Genomic DNA, 13949 nt, shown 5'->3' with positions numbered 1-13949 from the left:
ATCCAGACCATATGTAATGAAATCTTCAGCCTGTTCTGGCATTACAGTATATTTAATGGAAAGCAGCTCAGTTGTTTACATCTGCATGGGCCAGGTTTTCCACATGACAATTTTACAAGGCAATTCTACAACAGATCTTACCAGTATGCTTTTGTTCATGCTGTCAGCAAATACCAGGGGAAACAAAGCAGGTACAAAAATGGGAGTGAACATTTTTTCTATGGTTCTGCAATTGCAAGCCTACAGTTGGACAAAAATTGAGCAGCAGCATGCAATATCACTGCCCGAGCATCACGGGAATCCGATTTACAATTTGCTGCAAGGGAGGAAAGAAGGCTTTATTCTTACCATTCCTACCTCAACTAAAGTATCTACATCAACCATACCTGAGACTACCAAGACAGGATTGTAAGAAGTGCAGGTATTCGGGGACTAAGAGGACCAGAATGTCTGAATTATACCAACAGAAATTATTCCCAGGATAGTCCACCTTTTTTAGATGAGAATAATCGTGTAGCTGCAGCTGTGACCAAGATAAGAACGTGCAGTCCAGTCCTTAAAATATTTGAGGTAAAGAATTGCCAAAAAGGATCAGTAATGGGGATTCAGAGGAAATAGTGAAAGAAACTATGTACAAGATGATGGGGAAGGACAGAATTAAAAAGGACTGTTTGGTGCTTGGTACCTTAGAAGATAAATTTATTCTGGAAAATGCTAGAAGGCACCACTTGAAGTAAATGAAGAGGCAATGAATTACAAGCAGTGTGATTTCTGTGTCCTTTGAGGAGGCATGACCCTGTTTTCCAGTGCGTAGGTAAGACAAGCTGATCCATAGCAGCTTATCTTCTGCATTTCCACTAATTGAGGCCAGCCTCCCCTATGCAGGTTTCTTCCCCAGGCCGGTTTTCTTCTTTCTACCTGTTCTTCTTTGCCTTAAGGAGAAAAGAGGACTTAAATTAATGAGTTGCTTGTGACATATACTTTCCCAACAGATAAATAATAGTGATCTAATACTTGTTCTTGCTTAACTTTGACTTACGTATTCAGGCATGCATAAGTCATATGTTCGTATACCTACAGTAGTTTGGTTCCTATTTCAAAACCTACAGCCACATGCCTCACTAAAACAAGAATTTTAACTATGGATTTTACAGTTTTGCTGTTACCTGTTGTGTAAACAGCTGCTGAAACTCTTTGTCCACTCTTCAAACCCCAGTGTGAAACTATATTCAGCTGATTCTATACAGTCTGTCCAAAAAAATGTCTCTCTTTATGCAGAACTTCCCACTGAGCAACGGTAGACAGCAAAATAATATTTGGTCTAGTAGACCACGGTCTCATCTATGTGTAAGTAACACAAGATGGGAAGTGGGAACTTTGCCCTAACATTCAGAACTATCATCAACTTCATCTGCCCCCACACAATTCCCTAAAGCGAACTGCCAATCCCAAACCATGGTATCAGCAGAGGTCTGAAGAAGGGGACATTTGAATGGAAATCATTTGCCTTTACTTTCCTGACTGCTTTATGATGCATCCTGATTTTGCAAGAAAACAATTCTCCTATCAGTTCTTCACCTTTGCGGATGGACTGAAACCACCACTGATGTGGATGACCTAGTATTATAAGCCAAGTCCTCCTCCTTGCTCACCCTCTACTGCATTTGACGTGCCGCTGCTGTTCCATTTGTCCTGCCCTGCTTTGGCGGGTGCCATGCTCCCTCCTGCATTGCTGCTGGTTCAGTCTAGCCCCCTGTGCCCCTCCAGCCATAGCCCCACAGCAAGGGCAGGGTGGGAAGGAACGGTAGGAAGAGATTTGTTAATAAAGGCAAATTAAACAAAACCTTAATGCCCTTCAGAGCGGCAGGGCATGTTGAATTCTAATTCCTAGGGACCTGCTCTCCAGCTCTTCTGTAAACACTGTTCTGAAGAGGTTAACATTGTGCAGTACATTCTTTTCTCAGTCCTTCATCTTTTAACCTGGATGAGCTCTGGAGGGAGGCTGGAGCTTCACTGTATCCACCATTTACGACATGCAGCCTAACAGGGCCTGCCTCATTTCGGGGAAGGGAGACCTCGGAGCAGAAATGTAAGAAGTGCAATGAATAAATAAAATGCTCACCCAGTGCAACAAAATTTCTTGTCACTTCTTATGAGCCAGACAGAGAAAAAAAGCATCAATTCTGCCACTGAAAAAATACACATGGCTTTAAGAGAAGGAACTGAACAGGTTTCCTCTTGAAAATTTTCAAGTGGGTTTTGTTTCATCCATTACATTTTGTGTTCTGCTCCAGGCTCCCGGGCCTGAAGGAGAAAACACACAAGAGCAGCGTAGTACGCATCGCCGGCACACGTGCCAAACCTGCTGCCTCACGCGTGCGACAGCACAAGCGCTGTGGCGGAGAAAAATGTTTGTGGGTGTGCTTGCTGACTCCCCACAAAAGCTTAGCGCACCCCAAATTTTGGCCACCGCTTTTCCCCCCCTTTTCCTGGGATTCTCCAGCAGAGAGCTGGGATCCTTGCACCACCTAAGCGCAACCACATCGCTTCCACATCAACGCTTCTAAAAGAGTTAAATTCAGGGCGGGAGGGTTCACAGCAGCTCCTGGGGGTGCCAGCCATCCTCCCCACTGGTCCCATCTCCAACATTGTACCCAGATGCTCTGCAGTGCAAGGGGCTGGAAACGGCTACAAACACAGGCAAAGGCACCTGGAGTGATTGCAATGAGGACGAACGGGCTATCAAGGTGCTCTGCTCTCGCAAAGGCACTGCAGTGGGATCCTGGGGGCTCAGTGGTTTAAGAGCTAAAATTTAGTCATTTTAAAAGGCATCTTCTAGATATATTGCAGGTATCTTGTCCTACAGGTGCCCAGGTACACATAAGTACATAACCTATTTCACCATCAGCTGCTGAATGAGAGCAGAGGGGTGGGTAAGTTTTCTAGCTAACATGGTCACAAAACTATTTCTATTGCAGCAAATACTTGCAAAGCCACCTGATGTGTTTTCACTAGAAAGCACAGACTAAGGGAAGAATGGAAGTAAGACTGTAATGAAACGAGATGCAGGGGTGTCTGTGGGAGGTAGGGCAGCTTCTGCTGCTCTCTCTCCCCTGTGCCTGTCCTCGAGCCAACCTGCCACTCCAGGAGCCCTAAGTACACTTAAATTTAAATTGCTTGCACCCTCAGGTCTGTAACAAAATCAGCTGGGGGTTTACTAACTTGTAAGGCAAGTTCACCGCACTGTCTCTTATTAGCTGACAGCACATTAAGCGTGATACTGAGCAGCAGTGGCAAAGCGGCGATGGCCACCTCATCACTTCAAAATCGTGGACAGGACGAAGTAATAGAGCACTGATGCCATTTTTGTTTTTAAGGGTCTATCACTCCATTGCATGTAGGTGTTAGGAAACTGCTGCTTCTGATGCTTCCAGAGGATGTGCTCCTTGGGGAGTGGTAGGTGATGGGAATGCATGTGGTGAGGTCCAAAAAAATGAGCCATGGGAAATACTCAGCCCTGATGAGGAGCTCCCACACCCTGTCTTGCCTTACAACATGTTGCTGCTGCTGTGTTGCCTTGTGCAGCTTGGTACCGTCAACAAAACAGAACAAAACATCCCTCATTAAAATGGAATCGCTCTGTAAGCGACATGAAAAGAGGGATGACATTTCAGTAAGAGGCACAGCTTCTCCAAAAAGTCGTGGATCACCACATCCAACTTAGTAGGACTGTTCTCATCAGGGGAAAAAAAATGATCAAACTGCAGCTGAGATGACGTGTTGAGTTTTTTAACCCACGTCAGTTTACCAGCAATCTGCTCTCCACTTCTGACAGAAAAGACTTTCAGCATCTTTAGGGTAAGTGTCTTAAGGGAAGAGTGGTGTCACTACTAATAATCAAATGATAGAGATATTTTCTTGCAGACTTGCTAGCACAGATTTTTGTCTTAACCTCCTTAGTTGTAATAAAAGAAATATCCTGAAGTCCGCGCAAGGTACATCCCTTTGGCAATGCCATCAAGTCAACGAATTTCTATGAACAGATTAACTAGGACAGTTGTAACCTGTCTCTATTCCCATGCTAGACCGCTAATTACCTCCATCTGTTTTCTATAATGGACTTCTATCTCTGTGGAGGGTATTTTGCCATGAAAATTTGTCTCACTCACAGCAACAGCAAGCCTGCATTCAGATTTGTTCCTCCAAGGGTAATGTTTTCTTTTGCACCCTTTTGTGCTCGTTGGCCATAAGAGGCAGCCCCTACCACCCAAGCTGCTGCCATCACCTCCTCAACCAAGCGGTTCCTGTGCCCAAATGCCTAGAGGCAATGCCTGCACTCAGTCATGTCCAGAAACAATCCAAAGAGATTTTGCCAAGCACGACGGAGACTTGGGTAATACTGGTCTTTAGGGTCCAGTATTTTCACGGATTGTTTCAGTACCTGCCATATTTCCCAGCCACAGACGCTGCAGTACTATATTCAGTATGTTTCAGTCTCCTCTAAGAGGAAATAACAGCTGCTTCTCCTTCTCAGCTGTTTTCTTGGTCTTTTTGATAAATGCTGTTTAAAAATCCTTCATTTTGAAACGCTGACAGGTTTGTAAAGCCAAATACTAGTTCTGCCTTTGAGGATGGGCTGCAGCCATGGTGGCGACAGGTAGGAGGCAGCTGAAGGGTCGCAGACCTGCCCAGTTCATGCAGCTCTAAGCTGTGCAAACACCAATAGGCAGTTTTTCCCTCCCTGTGAACCGCAGGCAAAGCCATCTTTCCTCCCTACCTCCCTCTACTTTTCCTTATTATTGAAGTCTCATGGATCTTTTCTTTTAAATTAGTTTATAGTAACTCCACCTCCCCTCAAGAGCAAACTACTACCATCCCCATCACACCAGTGCTGTTGTCTTCTGTTCAATAAGGAATCATTTTGCCTACATGATTTTGTGAACATATATTTGGCTATAAGTCACAAATTATCACTTGCTGGTATTTTTATTTTCTATCAAAAGAGAATATATGTCATTAATTGATTTTCTGCCTATTTTTCTGAGGAATTAAATGAACCACACCGTTGCCTAGCAATGCAGACGCAGAACCACTGTACACGCACCGCTTCTTGGTTAAAAAAACCCAGAGTATTAAGAAAGCAGTGGCAATGACAAGTTCACGCACAGTTACGAGCAAAGGTTGATTAGCACTGTTTTCAGGAACAAGCTTGGTGCCATTTGTCCCAGGAACATTCATCAGGGAAAGAATACAAGCATCTACCGTGCAAGCCACTAGCTTAGTAAGGAGCAGTGGGGATAGCAGCAGTAATGAGGACACTGAGTTTTAGAGCCATGTATCAGCTACGTTGGTTTCCTGTAGCTGACATTTACCACTTAGGACGTCAGTGATGTAATCCAGTGATACACACTGAGGTGTAGGCTTGCCAAAAGCAACCAGGGAAGGTGGGATCTGCTGAGATCACATCGCTGAAATCGGCTGACTAAACACTAACCTCTATCACAGCAATCCAAATTACACAGCAAATGAGGATTTCAAGACACTGATCGTGGCTGTAATTGCATCTGAGATGATACGTGGGTGAGGAGGATTCATCTACCAGTGACTAAAGCTCTGCTGGTAATTCATGATCTGTGTATCAGATTTATAGCACTGGGACACTGGGCCTTTGTGTGAAAGGGGGCTTGTAGCTGTGAAGGAGTGAAAAAAATGAAGTCTAATTATTGCGCCTGTGATGAGCAGTAAGATAACAGAACAATGAGCAGCACATTCGTTGTCTAAATAACTAATAAAGGTTTGCACCAGGTACTTGTGGCACTGGAGGGGGGAGGACACAACGCAAGAAATGGCCAGGAGGGACATTCAGGGCAAGAAGTGAATCGGTGGAGCTTGCGCGTATGCTTAGCACAGGGGTAACCAGTTAGCTGACGAGAGAGTGAATAATAGATGCGTAACAGAAAACGATGTGCAGAATCAACAGATTAGAGCGTATACAGCAGAGAGCAGTAGCACAAATTCTTTGTCATCATGTGTAGGTTTGCTGTGTTTTTCCTGACCACCTGCACAAGGCACATTATTTACTTGGTGGCTCTATATAAAGTAACCTGTGTCTGGATGACAAATCCTCGAAAGATGTGCAGTTGGGTCACACTGAGAGAGTCTGTTCCTTTGAAGAGATGGGATAAGAAACACCCTCTGGAGCAGGCAGTAGAAGAGCAAAGGAGTGAGAAAAGTTGGTCTGGTACTTGGTAGGATAGGAAAGACAAGAGAGATTTCTGAAACCTCCAGAGGGCATGAGGATATTGCGTGGAGAAATGTTGCTGTGATTCAAGGGTATTGAGAAATCTGGCTAATTCAGTGTGCACGCACAGCTGGCTGCATCTGCTTTGGCACTCGTGTGTGCTGTGCTCAGGGGCACACGCTCGGAGGAGCACCTGCTTAGCCCTTCACAGGGATTCAGAAACTCCGCACAAAGAGCTCTTAAAATATACCGCTGGGGGAAAGGAGCTGAGGCTGCCAGCACAAAGAAGCTGTGAAGTTTAAACCTTGCTTAAAAGCCTCTGCAGTCACCTGAAAAACCTCACTCAAAGGCTTTCAAGAGAAAGACGGTTTTGAGTTGTCTTTAAAGCTCATGAAGTACTTAAGGCTATAGCCGTACTGGTAGGTAATTCCATGCAGAGGGGGCAGACCTCTAGCATGACAAAGATGGAGCTTTGGATGTGTAGATCCAAAGATAGATCTACACTGTGCATTCTGGGGGGGTTACTTCAGCTGAGTAAAGTCCCCGTGGTCACAGAATCACAGAGTCACAGAATGGTAGGGGTTGGAAGGGACCTCTGGAGTTCATCTAGTCCAACCCCCCAGCCAGACCAGGGTCACCTAGAGCAGGTTGCACAGGAACACGTCCAGGCAGGTTTTGAATGTCTCCAGAGACATTCATGACTCCAGAGCTGGTCCATCAGCCTGAGCACTGGCTGGCACCTGCATGGTATGGGGTGCATGAGGGGCACCCCTGGAGAGCAGCTTCAGGGCAAGCATTAGCCAAACCAAAGGCTCATTCCCCTGTGGCTTCTCCATCATGCAGGGGCCAACCACAGGTTAAAAAAGTACACCCCTGATGCAAAATAAAAAGCTGATGTGGGTGTACTCTGGAAGCGCGCTACTGGGCCTGTCCAAATTGCTTGCACCCAGCAATTGGCTCTGCACCCAGTGTCCCAGAGACCGACAGGATGCTGGCCCGTCTCCCACCTCACCTTCAGGATCCACCTCCAAATCTCTCTCCTACTGCACTGGAAATGGATGGCAAAATGGCTGTGAGAAGGGGGAAATAAGGAGACAGCTGAGGTGCCTTCCCTTCTCCCACTCATTCCTCTAGAGCGCATGGAGATGGGCAGGAGGGAGGGCAGGCCCTGCACCCTCCTGCTCTGGAAAGAAGATGAACCCCCATTTCCCACCTGCTTTGTGGATGCTCAGAGCATCAAAAGCTGGAGGATACCCTGAGGTGAAGCTCTATTGATGTGTATGACTCTGAACCTATGAATATTTCATTACTGGAGAGAGAGAGAATATGAATCAGTAATTCAGGAGTAAGGAAAGGGGAAGGGCTGGATTTGAACCACTGCTGGAAGATGCATTTCACTTTTTGAAACACTTAAACTCTGTGGTTTCTTCAAAGACCACCTTAATTATATACACCTACAATCTTTTCCGTAAAGTCTTAAAGCCACTGTACTCATCAGAGGAACAATCATCCCTTGCCCCATTACTCTAATTAATGAGCAACATTTAACACAAGGTTTCAAACCACAAACTTTCTTCTGGAGGTCATCTTTGATCCAGCCTCCCTCTGGAGGCAGGGGAAGAGAGAAGAGAGAGAAAACGGGGAAACACCAGGAGAGGAAAGAACAAACCAGAATTAGTTGAACAATAAAGTCATGAGGAGGGAGGCAATGTAGTTATGCGCAACAGCAATGATATTTCTCTTCTAATTTCCTTTCAAATTTAGCCTTGAAGAAATAGAGGAGGTAAAGGATTACTGATACAGGAAAAATAATCCTAGTTTTCCAATGATGCAAAACACGTTGCTGTTTCTAAAGCATTAAGCTGAGATCTCAATTTCCAGCTAGAAACATCTGGAATTTCTGGAATTTCAGAAAGCTTGGAAGAAACTCGTTTTGACAAATCCATACCTGTTTGCTTGGAAATTCCTGTACAAACTGTCCACCACTCAAAAAAAAAATGTTTTGAAATTGTTGAAAAATCTTGTTTCCAAAAGCATATATTTCAAACCAAAATCTTCTGATTTGGGGGTTAGCATGCCTCTGCCACAGTAAATTTTAGAGGTGGTTTTCGAATGTGTAAAATGGTAGTATCAAAATGAAACATTTTACCTCACCACTCTAATTTTTTTTAAATCAGGATGTTGCTTGGTTTTGTCCTGATAAATCGTACAAAATGTTTTCCCAACCTGCTCTCTCCCGTTGTGGTAAACTGTGCAAGAAAAGCAACATGCTGTGTCACTTGAAGTGGCAAAACTCTGGATTGACGCGCATTTTCTTCCATGGGCAGCACTTAAAACATGTATCCTGTCCTACAGGGAGAGAACTTTTTTATTATCGTGGTTTTAAAGACAAAATTTAATATTGCCTATATGTACAACAGCAGTACCAGCTTTTGCGATTCCTTTGTAAAACTTGCATTGCTGTGAGTGTTCATTTGTACAGTAAGAAGCAGAACAAAAGCTGGAACATCTCAGATTTTCTCCAAAAAAAAGAAAAAAAAAGAAAAGAAGATGGCTTGAGGTGTATTAATTTTGGTGAATGCAGACTACAGAAGTACAGGCATAAGTAGGCTAACTTTAAGCTGACAGGGCAGGGTTAGTCATTAAATAATTAAGTTTTCTAATAAAATCCTGACAAAATTTCCACTAACTTCAGCAGCATTTGGATTTCACCCCAGGTGCTTTCACAGGAGACGTATTTCTTTTTACAGTGAAATAAAAGACAAAAAGACATTAAATAGTTCAATATTCGGCACAACTGGGATCAAGACGACCCACTTAGACACTAACCTACAGCTTCTCCCACGCTATATTTTAACCACACCTCACAGAAAACCTGGGGGATCTTGGCAGCCGGTGGTGAGCCCGGCAGGCTGCAGGATCAGGGCCACCCCCTCCATGTCTCTTGTGGATAGGCCTGAAACGTTTAGATGTATAGATGCGCCATCCCTCGAAACATTCGAGGTCAGGTTGGAGGGGGCTCTGAGCAAACTGATCTGGTTGAAGATGTCCCTGCTCATTGCAGGGGGGTTGGACTAAATGACCTTTAAAGGCCCCTTCCAACGTAAACCGTTCTGTGATTCTATGTACATGGGAGTAACAACCCAGAGGTGATTTTTTATGCATCTGCACACACAAAAAGCAAATTGTTATTTCAAGAGAAATTGATCTAATTATAGGCATCTTTGGTATACATGTGGGTATAGACCGAGACCTGCATCCAGTCTAGGGCTGACGTGGCCATTTCAGCTGGTCACCTTACATCCCTTAATTAGCAACGGAGAGAAAAAGGCACTTTAAGGGTGCAGCTCATACCCGTTTGTCATACCAGCCAGGCTGGACCACAGCCCAGAGGGCAGTGGCAAGTCGTGCTCACAAGAAGATGCCAGCTCTGATGCTTAGAAGAACCCCACCTCGTCTGTCTGAATGGATTGGCTTTAAATTAAAAGAAAACAAAACTACAAAACTCTAAGTGTTTTCTAAGGCCTTCCCAGCAACTCTAGCATCCTTTACGGACCGGTCACAGCATGGCTGGGGGAGCTGGTACATCCCGAGGGTCATACCTGCCTCTGTGGCTCACCTGCAGTTATGTGTTTGCTTCTTTTAATGCTTCTTCAGTTAACTTTCTTTGCAGATTCATTCACGGGACTCATAAACATAATGACGGACATCATTTGGCGCTACACTGGAGATTTTATGGCTCCTGATATTGTTTGCAGAGTCGTTCGCTACTTCCAGGTATAGAAACCTTGTGCTCCCCTGTATGCACAAGCTCACGTGGCTTTGTGTCCCCACAGCAGCTAACCCTAACGAAAATGCTGTAGAAAATTTTTTGTAGCATCAAAAGCGATAAATGCTGAAACTGTTCATTTAAAGTTGAAACACTTTTAATTAAAGCATAATAAGTATTTGAAATTTTGTGGACAAGATAAAGGAAAAAGATTTGGGTGAAAACCCAGGGTTATTTTTTTTTCTTTTTTCTTCTTTTTTCTCAGCGAAAGTTTTCAGATATTATTAGTTCAGTGTTCTCACTGACATTATTTTCTGCGATAAACGTGTCTCAACTGCTGCCTCATGTATCTTCTGCCCCAGGTGGTCCTTCTATATGCCTCGACTTACGTCCTTGTGTCACTAAGCATAGACCGGTATCATGCCATAGTTTACCCAATGAAGTTCTTGCAAGGAGGTAGGAGAATTTCTGTACCTTGCTATTGCTATGGATATTGTTGGATAGTTTTTAGTTTCAAAATTATTGACCTTGTTGCCATGAATTATTCATTCCTGCTGTAGCAACATTTGGACTCCGTTACAGTTTTCCAAGTGGCAAAGGAGCTGTGGTTTCGAGATTTATTAAGCTGCACTTAGCCCTCAGCAGTTTTTTTAAGCATTGTGTTAGCAAAGAATGAAATGACATTTTAAAAAGTATAGAGGTTTTCATTATCTTCCAGCATTTTGAGAAGGTTACTATTGGCAAAAGCTATCCCTCATACAGCTATGCTGATTCTAGGTGCCACAACAGTTACACTATTTATTCACACTAAAAAATAACTTGGTGAGAGAGTGCAGTACTGAGAATTCATACAATAGTTTGATAAGACAACTTCAAAAGCTATAGCATATAAGTTTGGATATCTATTGTTTCTTGTAATTTCTTCTATTTGTTATTTTTACAGCACTCATATATCCTGGCTGCTTAGCAGTACAATTTAAAGAACATGATTTCTTTCCTACAGAGCCTAAAGTGGGAAGTTAAAGTATGTTGCACTGAGTGAATAAACAGAAATAGCAGGTGGGGAGGAAGGGGAGTAGTTACAAGAACCATGAGGTCTGGAAGACACACTTTAATCAGATGCAAATATCATTCTTGGTTTGGCGTAATGATGGCTTTTGACAGCCTGCTCTATTCAGGGGATCATATTAATTGTCCTTTCCGGCCTTAAAAAACTATGAATCAATCACAGCCCAGGCAGTGGTGCAGCTTTGTCAGATGTTAAGGTCTGAAAACTTCAAATACTTTGTGAAATTTAGCCTCATATTCCCTGGCGTGCAGACCAACTATTTCAGAACGGGGGGATTGATATCAAGGTTTTCTCTGCAGGCTTTGGGAGGCTCTGCAGCACCTGCCGACATTGAGCTGGGCTCGGGAGGGCTCAGAAACCACCTGGAGCACCGACTGCCGGCTGAGCAGGGTGAGCTGTGAGACAGGCTCGCTGGCATTTCGTCTTCATATGTGGTACAGCAAAAGCAGCACTTGTTAAATTACCACCTGGGCTTAGTAAAGAATTTGGTGGTTAATCTTTGCAAATCACTTTGAAGTTGAAAAAAAAACCCACCAAGCCACCTCAAATATTTATAAAAGCCTTTTTTTTTTTTTTTTTTAACTCGGTCCCATTTCCTATACCTGTACCATAAAGATTTTTCATGTCTTTTTAAGACTGGAGAGGAGCAGACATTGCACCCAGCCGAGGGGCAGCAGAGTCATCAACTGGGTGTAGGTTTGGGGGGGAAACAGGCCACGAGCAGAGATAACGCTGGCAAAGCCCACCTGCCTCTGGCAAGGGCTGGCTACACACTGATGGACAAGCAAAGACCATGTTTAAGTGCCAAAAGGAGGCAGCAGTAAATAAAAAAGAATGATCTAGAGAATTATATTTACCCTAGCAGCTTCCTGGAATGTACATAAATATATAAATATTCACCTTTCGCACCCAGCTGTTCCTAGCAGAGGTGTTTTGGGGGAGCTTTTCAAATGCCCTCTTAGCCATTCTGCAGGCAGACAACAAAGAGAGTTACAAAACTTCATCATTGGTAACGACGCAGGGAAACTTTCAGGACAGTTCTGAGTCGACTTGTGGCAAAGTTCTTTGCAAAAGGAAATGCTCATCCCCCAAAATAATTCAATCGAATGAAAGAAACAAAAGTTGTTTGTCCTTACCAATTTTAAAAATTATGTTTCCATGTAGCCTTGAAATATCATTTTGGAAAAAAAATGAAACTTCTTGCTTTGAAAAAGTGAAACAATTTATTTTTTAAAAAATTGCAGGTTAGTTACTAGCCTCAAGTCATGTTAAAAAAACATTTGCATGGCTTCTAAGAAAACAAACTTCAACAGTTAAATATTTTATACTCACTTTGTGAATATATAAATGACCACAGAAAGTGCAGGATGTGGAAGAATTATACATTCTAATCCTAACGCTTTTACAGTGTGAGGCACTTAATTCAATAACCAAAGGGGTAATTTAAAAAAAATATCATAAAATAAAGATTAAAAAGAAAAGAAACTGATATACAAACTAAACAGCAGGTGACAATAAAACTGCTTAGGTAAAAGACAAAACCCAAGCAGGTGTAAACTGTCCATTGCATGGCTTTGGGCTGCAAATGATGCTAAATTCCAGCAGATTAATGAGGTTCTGGAACAGGTCCCTCCCTCTGGATTTAAAACCTAATTTTAAAATGGCACTCACTTTATAGAAGGGTTGCATAGCACTGCTGTTCATGGTAGGAAGGACCAAAACTCCTCCCAAGAGGTGCCTTCCCACCACATGTTGCTGGGAGCAGGCAGATGTGCACCAACCCACTGCCACAGCGCACGGATGGCAGAAGTGGAGCAAAGGGGACGGTGACATGAAGATGTCCTTTAGGAAAGTCAGTGCCAGAGCTCATGACTGAGATTCCTGCTCCAGCCCTGGGTGTTAGTCTTGACCACCCCAGCATGAAGAAATCTCCCGTCTAAAGAGCGATATTGTTCTTAAAGGAAAATACTGAGACTGGCTGAATAGAAGATTGTATTTCAAAAGCTGTTATTTATTTGATTCCATTTATAATTGATATAGTTCTAGTTATAGGATTTGCTGGCATTCAGAGCATAGTCGAGCACTTACAAAAAACAACATAAAAAGCCCCTGCTTGTGAGGCAGCCAATTAACATTAGTCTGATAAAACAAAAGTCTACTTACCTAGATGCTATCAGTGCCCTGTGAAGCCCTTTAGACCAGAAAGGCCATATTTTACCAAACAGAAGGGACATTTAAAACAAGATTAAATGAACACTGCAGGTAACGTTTTATAAAACACAGGGACAAAATACCACTCTTGTCCAAACCAAATTGCCCGCTTCTCTTCAAATTCAGGGCATCGCTGCACAGTACAGAAAATAAAGTATATTATCCAAGTATGATCTTTTCCCCTCAGAAATAGGGAAGTGGGCCCACTGTGGCTTGTATGTATGTAGTTTAAGTAGCTAGCTCACAATCGAAAAGCCCTTTCTGTCAGGAAATAGTTTATAAAACTTACTTTTAATATTCCTTTTGCGAAGTTTATTCTGTTATGCTTTGGGAAACTTTACGGTTCTCTTCTGCCTGTCCAATATTTATAGACTCAATATAACTCTCTCACGTCAATGTCATCAGAGTTCCCTTAAGCCCTAGATTAGCAAGATTGTATTTTGCTCAACGTGGGTAGCATTTAAAAATGAGGAGGATAAGTGAATATTTGCAACTGATGTTTTATAAAGCATAAAATTACTTTTTGAATGTTTCTCTCACACACTTTCATATTGCTCTTTGAGCTTCAAGGAGGAAAGACGTTCTTCTTGATATGCATAATTTAAAGCAATTTTCCATTTCACACACAACCTCGGGTATTTTGTAGGACAATAAAGTAT

The 13949-nt window shown here is 43.0% G+C and overlaps 1 protein-coding gene across 1 annotated transcript in view; it reads left to right on the top strand.

The window, feature by feature from the left end:
* Positions 1 to 13949, top strand: part of NPSR1 (neuropeptide S receptor 1) — a 78222-nt gene that overhangs the window by 47420 nt on the left and 16853 nt on the right. Inside the window, exons 4-5 of the mRNA XM_063323936.1 lie at positions 9915 to 10018; positions 10373 to 10466. Coding sequence (XP_063180006.1) covers positions 9915 to 10018; positions 10373 to 10466 — 198 coding nt within the window. The remainder of the gene's footprint in view (positions 1 to 9914; positions 10019 to 10372; positions 10467 to 13949) is intronic.

The sequence above is a fragment of the Chroicocephalus ridibundus genome, chromosome 2 (assembly GCF_963924245.1).
Source record: "Chroicocephalus ridibundus chromosome 2, bChrRid1.1, whole genome shotgun sequence".
Classification (NCBI taxonomy): Eukaryota; Metazoa; Chordata; class Aves; order Charadriiformes; family Laridae; genus Chroicocephalus; species Chroicocephalus ridibundus.
This window is presented reverse-complemented; position numbering and strand designations above follow the sequence as displayed.